Source organism: Entelurus aequoreus, linkage group LG06 (genome assembly GCF_033978785.1).
Source record: "Entelurus aequoreus isolate RoL-2023_Sb linkage group LG06, RoL_Eaeq_v1.1, whole genome shotgun sequence".
Lineage (NCBI taxonomy): Eukaryota > Metazoa > Chordata > Actinopteri > Syngnathiformes > Syngnathidae > Entelurus > Entelurus aequoreus.
In genome coordinates, this window is record NC_084736.1 from 64,364,024 (window position 1) to 64,376,523 (window position 12,500).

At 39.2% G+C, this 12,500-nt stretch overlaps 1 protein-coding gene across 4 annotated transcripts in view; it reads left to right on the plus strand.

Annotated features, from left to right (window-relative positions):
* Positions 1 to 12,500, plus strand: part of LOC133652447 (tetratricopeptide repeat protein 28-like) — a 605,917-nt gene that overhangs the window by 557,086 nt on the left and 36,331 nt on the right. For all 4 annotated transcript variants that reach the window (XM_062051209.1, XM_062051210.1, XM_062051211.1 and 1 more), the window contains 3 exons: positions 1,119 to 1,248; positions 1,331 to 1,549; positions 11,633 to 11,801. In XM_062051209.1, the coding sequence (XP_061907193.1) occupies positions 1,119 to 1,248; positions 1,331 to 1,549; positions 11,633 to 11,801 (518 nt within the window). The remainder of the gene's footprint in view (positions 1 to 1,118; positions 1,249 to 1,330; positions 1,550 to 11,632; positions 11,802 to 12,500) is intronic.

The following is a 12,500-nucleotide window of genomic DNA, read 5'->3' on the forward strand; positions in this document are numbered from 1 at the left end:
ATACACACATATAATATTATAAAGAGGCAATTAACCATTAATATGAGGTGGTGACTTATCCAGGGTGTACCCCGCCTTCCGCCCGAGTGCAGCTGAGATTAGGCTCCAGTGCCCCTCGCGACCCAAAAAGGTACGAGCGGTAGAAAATGGATGGATGGATGGATTGATAAATATTTACTGTTTAACTGTGATGTGGCCCTAAATCAATTTAAAAAAGAGTGATCTAAGATAATCATTACCAGTATGCTTATATTCAGGCCCTGCTTTAGGTTTTGTGTGGCCCTAAACAAGATTTTGTTTGTGGCCCTGTTATTATTATTGTCACTCTTGAAGGGCCCCCACCCCACCCTAAACGTAGCGTCACTGCTCAACATACACTCAGTATGTTCACATGCACTAAAACACTTGACTTCATAGTGTAAGGTAGAGATTAGCTGATTCGTGTAGTAGTTTTATTAATGGTGATAATCATAATATTATAATAATACATGATTATTTTAACTATTAATATTATACATCTACCGGGGGTTAAGTCTCCCTTGTCCTTCAAACCTAGTGACACCTCAGTTTCCATCTTAAATCAAGGTTCCTTGTACGCACCACACTTATGTGCAAAAGTGAAACTTAAACAAAATTTATTTGATGCTGCCTCAAATAGATGTATTATATTTGTACCTTTCTTTGACTTTCGTTCTGGCTCCAAAATGTTTGCGCTGTGTGTGAATGTGTAAATGAGAGCTGTGATGACGTCATGCTGTCTGTTTATCTGAACATTTATGACGTCTTATTTTATAACTGACTTATTTTAAAGTCTCTACAAAAACCCAGGTGACAATCAATGCCAAACTGCAGAGTGCTTATGCTACGGGCCGGCCCTGCTTGTATTTGTTTAAAAATATAACTGTTTTATATTAAAAGTACTCTAAAAGTTCCATATTTTGACATTGGTTTTGGTGTATGAGCCCTGAAACGTGGTTGAGAAAAAACTGAATTCATTTAACTTCTTAGACGTCAAAATCCATCAATGAACCAGAGCTGAATACTGAAATAGTGTGCTGCCATAGCTTGAAGTCATTGATATCTCAATTAATCTTATTGCTATCATTGTTGATTTGCAGCTTTATCGGGCATCTGCACTGTTCGAGACCATCAGACACGAAGCTCAGCACAGCACAGACTATAAGCTTTCCCTGTTTGACCTGCAAACATCCTGCTACCAGGCTCTCCAGAGGGTCCTTGTGAGCTTAGGTATGTTCATATCCACAATATTTTATCTGTTTTTTTTTTACCTTTCAATGTATTCTGGAGCACTGACATCCTTACATTGTAGGCCACCACGATGAGGCTCTGGCGGTGGCAGAACGAGGACGAACGCGAGCTTTCGCGGACCTCTTGGTTGAGAGGCAAACGGGCCAGCAGGAATCAGACCCTTACACCCCAGTAACTGTGGAGCACATTCTGGACAACATCAACAGCCAAAGAGCTTTGGTTCTTTATTTTTCCATGGCTGCTGGTTATCTGTACAGCTGGCTGCTAGCACCAGGAGCAGGTAAGAAGTAAATTTGATTTAAAGGATCCTAAACACAGTAGTGAGGGGGCTAACAATACAAGTACCATCTTTTGTGGACTACAGAGTAATATATAAGTATATAAGGTATATGAGCCGCACCCACTAATTTTTAGAAGAAAAACATATTTGTCCATATATTAGCCGCACCGCAGTAAAAATGCTGATCAGACAAAACAAAAGTTATCGCCATTAACCACTAGCTGCGGAAGCTAGTGCTCCAATCAGCTAGTCAGACTCAATAATTACCGTATTTTTCGGACTATAAGTCGCAGTTTTTTTCATAGTTTGGCCGGGGGTGCGACTCATACTCAGGAGCGACTTATGTGTGAAATTATTAACACATTACCGTAAAATATCAAATAATATTATTTAGCTCATTCACGTAAGAGACTAGACGTATAAGATTTCATGGGATTTAGCGATTAGGAGTGACAGATTGTTTGGTAAACGTATAGCATGTTCTATATGTTATAGTTATTTGAATGACTCTTACCATAATATGTTACGTTAACATACCAGGCACGTTCTCAGTTGGTTATTTATGCGTCATATAACGTACACTTATTCAGCCTGTTGTTCACTATTCTTTATTTATTTTAAATTGCCTTTCATATGTCTATTCTTGGTGTTGGGTTTTATCAAATAAATTTCCCCCAAAAATGCGACTTATACTCCAGTGCGACTTATATATGTTTTTTCCTTCTTTATTATGCATTTTCGGCCGGTGCAACTTATACTCCGGTGCGACTTATACTCCGAAAAATACGGTATACAGTGACGTTCAGGCAAATTTACTGAGGAATTTGTGAAAATTGAACAATACAAAATGAATGCGATTGTAAGTTAATAATACTAACACAGACACTTGTAAACATATTAGCTAATGCTAAAGATGCTAGCTTCATTACATTACGATAGCACGTCCAAATATGCCTGAAAACATTTTAACAGACATCACCCATGGGACGGTTTAGTAAGTAATAAATGTTTTAGTTATTTTGTAAAATTTACAAACGTTGCTTGGAGTGATGAATGAGTAGAAACACTGGACGATTAGAAGACGGAATGGCACTTGTACATCCGGTTCAAAGCTTTAAAGGGGAACTGCACTGTTTTGGAATTTTGCCTGTCGTTTACAATTCTTTTGAGAGACAAGAAGACAAAAGGTTACTTCTTTTTTTTTTGCATTCCAACTTGTAATAATCTGCGTTCTAGGTGGCTATCAATCAATCCATCAAAGTTTACTTATGTAGCCCTTAATCACAAATGTCTCAAAGGGCTGCACAACCACAACGACATCCTCGACTCAGATCCCACATCAGGGCAAGAAAAAAACTCAATCTAATGGGAACGACTAGAAACCTTGGAAGGGACCGCAGATGGTAGCATCTTATAGCCCGGAATTTACGGTACATGGGAGTCAACCAAAAACGCGCTAACCCAGAGGGACTACTTTTATGGCATTGTGACACATCTTGCTCACACTGCTCCTCCAAGTGATTATATAAGACTAGGTACTAGCTAGTTCTAGTTCTGACACGGCATTAAATAAAGGAGAAGGAGCTTGAGCTGGTCCGCTCCCTGTATGATCAGTGTCAGAGCTTGGTCAGCATTGCCGGCAGTAAGTCGGACACGTTTCCAGTGAGGGTTGGACTTCGCCAAGGCTGCCCTTTGTCACCGATTCTGTTCATAACTTTTATGGACAGAATTTCTAGGCGCAGTTAAGGTGTTGAGGGGATCTGGTTTGGTGGCTGCAGGATTAGGTCTCTGCTATTTGCAGATGATGTGGTCCTGATGGCTTCATCTGGCCAAGATCTTCAGCTTTCACTGGATCGGTTTCGCAGCCGAGTGTGAAGCGACTGGGATGGGAATCAGCACCTCCAAGTCAGAGTCCATGGTTCTCGCCCAGAAAAGGGTGGAGTGCCATCTCCGGTTGGGGAGGAGACCCTGGCCCAAGTGGAGGAGTTCAAGTACCTCTGAGTCTTGTTCACGAGTGAGGGAAGAGTGGATCGTGAGATCGACAGACGGATCGGTGCGGCGTCTTCAGTAATGCAGACGCTGTATCGATCCGTTGTGGTGAAGAAGGAGCTGAGCCGGAAGGCAAAGCTCTCAATTTACCGGTCGATCTACGTTCCCATTCTCACCTATGGTCATGAGCTTTGGGTTATGACCGAAAGGACAAGATCACGGGTACAAGCGGCCGAAATGAGTTTCCTCCGCCGGGTGGCGGGTCTCTCCCTTGGAGATAGGGTGAGAAGCTCTGCCATCCGGGAGGAGCTCAAAGTAAAGCCGCTGCTCCTCCACATCGAGAGGAGCCAGATGAGGTGGTTCAGGCATCTGGTCAGGATGCCACCTGAACGCCTCCCCAGGGAGGTGTTTAGGGCACGTCCGACCGGTAGGAGGCCATGGGTAAGACCCAGGACACGTTGGGAAGACTATGTCTCCCGGCTGGCCTGGGAACGCCTCAGGATCCACCGGGAAGAGCTGGACGAAGTGGCTGGGGAGAGGAAAGTCTGGGCTTCCCTGCTTAGGCTGCTGCCCCCGCGACCCAACCTCGGATAAGCGGAAGAAGATGGATGGATGGATGGAGCTTGAGCTGGTTTTGCTTCTGCTCTGTTATCTTTGCGTTAGTAAAAGTTAATGCATCTCACCTGTATGTTAGAAGGTTGTGCCAGCAACCTGGGAAGTTGGTCAGCTTTAAAAGTCCACATGCTACCAACTTGCTACTATACGGCTATCAACTTGGCTCTTAACAAATGGAACGCAGCATACGACCATCGCAACATCGCGAGGAAACATTTTTTTTTTATCTGTGGAGTGAGGATTATTCTGAATTTAACAACTCAAGAAAGATACAACCATCCCATCAGTTGGCATCCCTTTAGGAGTGGACTTTTTAAGTCACTGTTTTACGTTCTTATTTGAAACGATTATCAATAGTGCTACATGACGACGCTCCAAAGTTCCGCATCTGCCATTAGGGGTAGCAAATACAGAAAGTGCTCTCCATGTTGATTTCACAGAGTGCATAACAAACCCTACTGTTGCTATGCCCTCTGTGAATTGAATACGCCCAAAAAAGAAGTTATGGTAATGCTGTAAGTATGCATTACATACATACTTACAGCATGTACTGTATATAAAACTGTGTTGGAGGTTTTTGGAAGGTTTTAGATTGTATTCCCATTACCTGCATTGTTAACGGCTTCTTACTATCAGTTTTTCTCTATTTAGAATGCATAGAACATAGACCAACATGTGTTCTTGTCTCACCTAAGGATTGTGGATGATGGGCTTTTTTTTTTTTAAAAGCGCAATTCCCTAAAACCTAAAAAGGGCCAACTTTTTTACCCTTCCAGTTAATTTTTACTGTATTTATGGCCATAATTTTTGTTGTGTTACTCCATTATAATATATTCCCAAGAGAGTTTTTTTTCATGAAATATTAAAATTTCACTGTCCAATTTTTTTATTTTTTTTTATTTTTTATTTTTTATTTTTTTACAATACACTGGCAGTTATTTGACAATACCCCAAAGCCAAAGGACATGAACGTCCTTCATTTATCAAAGGGCTTAAAAACATTTCAGATTTATATTTGTTTTACTTTCTTTGCTCTTATCAGCTTCAGCCCTAAGACTTTAGACTTAGACTTCCTTTTATTGTCATTCAAATTTGAACTTTACAGTACAGGTAAGAACGAAATTCCATTGCATTAGCTCGTTGTAGTGCAGGATAAAAGAGCAATAAGGTGCAGATATAAATAAATAGATTACTGTACAGATAAATATATTGCACTTTTTCATATGCATTCACATTTATGAATGTACCGTATTTTCCGCCGGCGCACCGGATTATAAGGCGCACTCAATGAATGGCCTATTTTAAAACTTTGTTCATATATAAGACGCACCGCATTATAAGGCGCATAGAATAGATGCTACACTAGAGGCTGGGGTTACGTTATGCATCATGTAGTTGCGAGGCCTGTTGTGGCTCAATATTGGTCCATATATAAGGCGCACCGGATTATAAGGCGCACTGTCAGCTTTTGAGAAAATTGGAGGTTTTTAGGTGCGCCTTATAGTGCGGAAAATACGGTATGTTATATTGTCTTTATATTCCAGCGAGTTAATCCGTTTTTTGGGGGGAATTGAGGGAATTATTTTGATGCGTTCAAGAGTCTGATGGAAGAAGCTGTTACAGAACCTGGAGGTTCTGCTACGGAGGCGGCGGAACCTCTTTCTAGAGTCCAGCAGCGGAAACAGTCCTAAACATCCATCCATCCATCCATCAAAATTATCAAACATGTATTAGGACTTTTAAGTTTATTGAACAATTTGAGCAAAAAAAGTAAAAAAAAAAATCATAAAAAAGAATCCTAAATGTTTTTACGCCCTTCAAAAACGTATTCAAATCAAATGTCCCCAGAGGGTGAAAGGTGTTTAATAAACATGTTAAGTGCATATATAGTTCCTTCTTTCTTAAAGTCTCTTTGCTCTTGCAAAATAAAAATGTATTTATGATTAAGTAAAATTAGAGATGTCCGATAATGGCTTTTTTGCCGATATCCGATATTCCGATATTGTCCAACTCTTAATTACAGATTCCGATATCAACCGATACCGATATATACAGTCGTGGAATTAACACATTGTTATGTCAAATTTTGTTGTGATGCCCCGCTGGATGCAATAAACAATGTAACAAGGTTTTCCAAAATAAATCAACTCAAGTTATGGGAAAAAATGCCAACATGGCACTGCCATATTTATTATTGAAGTCACAAAGTGCATTATTTTTTTTAACATGCCTCAAAACAGCAGCTTGGAATTTGGGACATGCTCTCCCTGAGAGAGCATGAGGAGGTTGGGATGGGCGGGGTTGGGGGGGTTGAGGTGTGGGGGCGGCTAGGGGGTAGCGGGGGGTGTATATTGTAGCATCCCGGAAGAGTTAGTGCTGCGAGGGGTTCTGGGTATTTGTTCTGTTGTGTTGTGTTACGGTGCGGATGTTCTCCCGAAATGGGTTTGTTATTCTTGTTTGGTGTGGGTTCACAGTGTGGCGCATATTTGTAACAGTGTTAAAGTTGTTTAAACGGCCACCCTCAGTGTGACCTGTATGGCTGTTGACCAAGTATGCATTGCATTTACTTGTGTGTGTGTGAAAAGCCGTAGATATTATGTAACTGGGCCGGCACGCAAAGGCAGTGCCTTTAAGGTTTATTGGCGCTCTGTACTTCTCCCTACGTCCGTGTACACAGCGGCGTTTTAAAAAGTCATACATTTTACTTTTTGAAACCGATACCGATAATTTCCGAACCGATACCGATAATTTCCGATATTACATTTTAAAGCATTTATCGGTATCTCTAATTAAAATGAATCCACAGCAACTCTGTGATTATTCAGATTACACTTTGTAATCAATTTACATCACTATTAATAACGTTTTAGTCTGTGGAAAGAGGAAAGAAATGGTTTCTTTCCCCTTTAAAAGCAAAATACATAAAGGTTGTAGCCTGCTTTGAGCTCTGGGGTCATGAAGGGCAGTTTTCACACCATGCTGCAGCACCACCTGCCACTTCACTGTTGGGATTTGCCCCCCTACCCACACTCCCTCGGCCCCCTGGGCTTCTGCCTATGGAGCATGCTAATTGTTAGCGACACTGCCAAGAAACACGGGCGATATCTTCACACCTGACAAAAGCGGAACACCTCTCAGATGAATCAGAACATAATGTCTCTGTCTATTTTCAGCTCTTTGTGGTGGTTTTGGTTCCCTGTCTCTTGACTACTGAGTCGCACCAACAGAGGCGGTGGCACTAAGATGCCTGATCTTTTAGGAGTTGTGAAATTCCGGCATCTTAAGCAGACCCATTTTTCTCTGTAATTACCGCATGTCACACGATTGCCATACTGAGCTTTTTGCTACTGATCTTTCGTGCAAAAAGGGGGAAAGAAAAGCCATGACCCATGTCTCATTCCACCGAGCTTTAACATTTGATCAAATCCAGCTCATAAGTTGACCGGATGAACTTGACTTGGTTACCAATGGCGGCAACACTTGAGGGACAATGGATCACCAAAGCACTTACTGTGTTTAATGTTGCCCAAATCTAAGAGGGAACCACTTGCTCACTAATCGACTGTCTGTCACTTCCTGGCAGTGCTTTGTATCCAGCTGGCATACAAACATGGCCCTGTCTAAAGTGGGCTGCACTCGCTAAAAAGGGCGACAAATGTCGTAATTAATCCGATGTAAATCCACGCCGCATCTTTACAGCCTGAATACTTCTATACAAATGTCACAGCGGGCAAAACACATGCATAATGTACTCGCACGTAGTCGAGTCCTGCCACGTGCATCAACAATACCCCTGCTTAAATGTCAGCTGAGAAAATCATAGTGGATACCAGATGGCAAACCTGTGTTCTATCTAATTGAATTTGTTTTATTATTTTGCTCCACAGATGCACTCCTAAAAGTCATATCATTCACAGCTTTCCTTTGACAGAGTTGAATAATACCTACTTTTAAGACTGTGGTAAACGAATTTCCGCAAAGTAGGATTATTATTAATGGATCAAATATTTTCATAGTTACAACTCGTGTTGTCCCGATACCAATATTATTTCGATACTTTTCGGTACTTTCCAATACTTTTCTAAATAAAGGGGATGACAAAAAATGGCATTATTGGCTTTATTTTAACAAAAAAATCGTAGAGTACATTAAACATATGTTTCTTATTGCAAGTTTGTCCTTAAATAAAATAGTGAACATACAAGACAACTTGTCTTTTATTAGTAAGTTAGCAGAAAAACGCTCCTAATTTAGTCTGCTGACATATGCAGTAGCATATTGTGTCGTTTTCCATCGATTATTTTGTCAAAAGTGCTAGAAAATGAATTATTAATGTGCTTGTTCATTTACTGCTTACTTTCTCTTTTAACATGTTCTATCTACACTTTTTTAAAAATGAAATACGCATTTATTCTTCTGTTGTTTGGAAGCTTTACATTAGTTTTGGATGATACCACAAATTTGGGTATCAATCCGATACAGGATCATACATTGGTCATATTCAAAGTCCCCATGTGTCCAGGGACATATTTCCTGAGTTTATAAACATAATATACATTTTATAAAAACGAAAAAAGATGTTGTGGTGCCAAAAAAAATCGACGTAATCATAGTAATATCGACTAGATATGCTCCTGTACTTGGTATCATTACAGTGGATGTCCGGTGTAGATCCACCAACTATACTTTTCAGAGGCAGTATAGTACTGAATATGACTCATTAGTATCGCGGTACTATACTAATACCGGTATATCGTACAACTCTAGTTACAACATAGAAAAGCTGTTTATGATCTTCTAAATATGTTAATTAAAGCCCTCCAAAAATGAAATACCATCCATATAGTCACCTTTACACTTGTTTCACCCAATATAGTAGCCTTGAGTGTGTTCAACTGTAGATTACGGTACTCACTATGGCCATGGCCCGGCCACTACAACATGGCCACGGCGTGGAAATACTGTGTCACATCCTACGTAGTTCCTCTAAGTTCAGAACCGGGCTTCCATGTTCTGCAACCACGGGCAAAAGTTGTTCTGCAAAAAACTTGGTCAACTTACAGTCAGAGCTACAATCATTAGCTGTGTTGTTAGAATTGCCTGTATGTCATTTCACATCGCGCAAGCCCAGGCTGGGGTTTGCTTGTCGAAGATTTAAGCGCATCAAAAGAGTTCATCTCAACTTTGGTTAGCTTGAAGTTTTCCAAAGTTCTGGAACTTTTGGTTCCTGGAACCTCTAGTTACTGGAACTATGTGTTCCTGTACAAGTGTGTGGTTTGTGTTCCCACCGCATTTCACAGTTCAGGGTAGTTTATACAAATCAGGCGGATGACGTATGGAGGACTGGTTTAGTATATTCGTACACTCATACCATATAAATAAACAAGACAATATTTGGTCATAGTTCCTTTAGTAAAAAGTAAGTAAATTGAATACATACAAGTCCTGCGTTGTGAATATCTTTATCTATTGCCACAACATAAGAATAGAAAATAGGACAAATACTGTACTGTAATACAGTGGTCCCCAACCACCGGGCCGCGGCCCGGTACCGGTCCGTGGATCGATTGGTACCGGGCGGCACAAGAAAATAAAAAATACAATTTTTTATTTTTTATCAAATCAACATAAAAAACACAAGATACACTTACAATTAGTGCACCAACCCAAAAAACCTCCCTCCCCCATTTACACTCATTCACACAAAAGGGTTGTTTCTTTCTGTTATTAATACTTCTGGTTCCTACATTATATATCAATATATATCAATACAGTCTGCAGGGATACAGTTCGTAAGCACACATGATTGTATTTTTTTATGACACCACCCCCCCAAAATTAGGCACAATAATGTGTTGATTCCACAATTGCATATATCGGTATCGGTTGATATCGGAATCGGTAATTAAGAGTTGGACAATTTCGGAATATCGGATATCGGCAAAAAAGCCATTATCGGACATCTCTAGTAATTACATTTAAAAGGTTGCGATTGTTACTCAAAAATATTGTATTTATTTTGGGGCTGTCAAAATAATTGATTTAGATTGAATCTATCAGCATTAATAAACCGATTACAAATTCTAACGCAATTCACCCATCTGCAGAATGACTCAAAATCCCCGAAACGACTCCGGCATTGTATTTCCGGCAGTTTGTCCGAGTAGTGTTACCATCACGCATGTGCAAACAAACAGGTGATCCAGGAGTGACAGGATGCAGGAGCAAACAAGTCCATGTTGTGACGATGTCGCATGTCGGCTGTTGATGTGATCCCAGGATGCAGATAAGGCAAGCGAATTGCAAGTTCAATTAGGTACCATGCAGAAGAAAAATAACACAGGTCTAGCAGGAATTCAGAAAGCAACATAACATCTTTTCATAAGGAAGATAATGAACCAGCACTGAAGGAGGGAACAAGGTGGAACTAAATACACCTAATTAACAATGAGGAACAGCTGTGCTGGCAGGACAAAGAACACAAGGTAGAGCTGCAAAAACACCTACACCAAACAGGAAATACTACCAAAACAAGAGCACCAGAACAGGAAAATGATACCATACACAGGGAAAGAAAGAACAAAGTCCTACTTGCCATGTGGGATCATGACTAATAGAGGAGACACTAAACAGCTGATTTATCGCTAGGAAATTTGAGTACAAAATAACATTACTGAACATTTGAATGGCATAAAGTAGTATTCAAGTGTTTTGTGTTGATTTCCTATCAGTGCTCTTATTTTGATTTCCATTTTCTGCATGTCGCCGCTGAGCTCTGTTTTTCCCTCACCTGCTGCTGATTAGGCAGCCTTGCCTCAGCTGGTGCTGATAATCAGCATGTTTCTGTTTATGCCTGTCTCTCGCGCTCCTCAGTGCTCGAAGATGACTTTATGTTTATGACCTCATATGCACGACTGCTTCATTTCCTGCTTGAATTATATTAAAATCCTCTTACCTGCTCGTCGTCCTCCTGGTTCCTGCATCTTGGGGTCACAAATACTGCAGGCATGCGAGCTCCTAACATTACCATCTTAGAATAGCACATTAAAAACACAGAAGGAGTAACAGGTACACATTAATGTTGATAAATGTCTCTTTAAAAAAACTGACAACTTTTTTTTATAACATGAACATGATGTTAAATGGGTTTAATAAAAACATCATGTGCATGAATATCAATTTCTTTCTTGAGACTCTTTGCTCATGCAAAATGTATGCTATATATTAAAACTAAATTGTATATAATGTAAACTAATCTGCAACGACCCTGTTATTAATGTGATAAAATAATATAATTGTTTGACAGCCCTAGGTTATTTATTTAGGTTTTTGATTATATTAAAATTATGAACTTACATTGTCTAAAAGTAAGTTGACAGATGAGTTACAAGTTTGCTTTGTCCCATAAAGGATAAGATTGTCCCTTCCTGCGGAGGAAGGACAAATGCATTTATATTTGCCTTCCTTTTGTCTTCACAGGCATCCTGAAGTTCCACGAGGTGTACTTGGGTGAGGGCATATCAGACCTGGGATCAGACTTCCAGGAAGCGGGTAGCACCAGTAGCGGTGGTGTGGTCAGCGGCTCATCACTGGAGCAGCACATAGCCAGTGCCCGCGAGGCCCTGGGAGTTGAGTCCTATTACAGCAGGTAAGCTTGCAGTTCAACACTCAAAACACACTCAATATATTTTATGGTGGTTGACTTTGTTCCCATCTCATTTAGCATGCACAGTACGTACTGTTGGTCTTACTATAATGTCATGTATGGTTTGCTGACAGGGGCATAGCACCAAATAACCACATACCACCCCAAACCCAACATTTCTGCCCCATACACACACACTTGGTATTAAGGCTGGGCTTTATAAACCAAAACTTATATCCCGGTATTTTGAGTCCAGATTGCTATATATATATATATATATATATATATATATATATATATATATATATATATATATATATATATATATATATATATATGTATTTTATATATACATATGTACACACATACAGTACATATATGTATACATATATATATATATATATATATATATATATATATATATATATATATATATATATATATATATATATATATATATATATATATATATATATATATATATATATATATATATATATATATATATACACACACATACAGTACATATATGTATACATATATATATATATATATATGTATATATATATATATATATATATATATATATATATATATATATATATATATATATATATATATATATATATATATATATATATATATATATATATATATATATATATATATATATATATATATATATACATACACACTACCGTT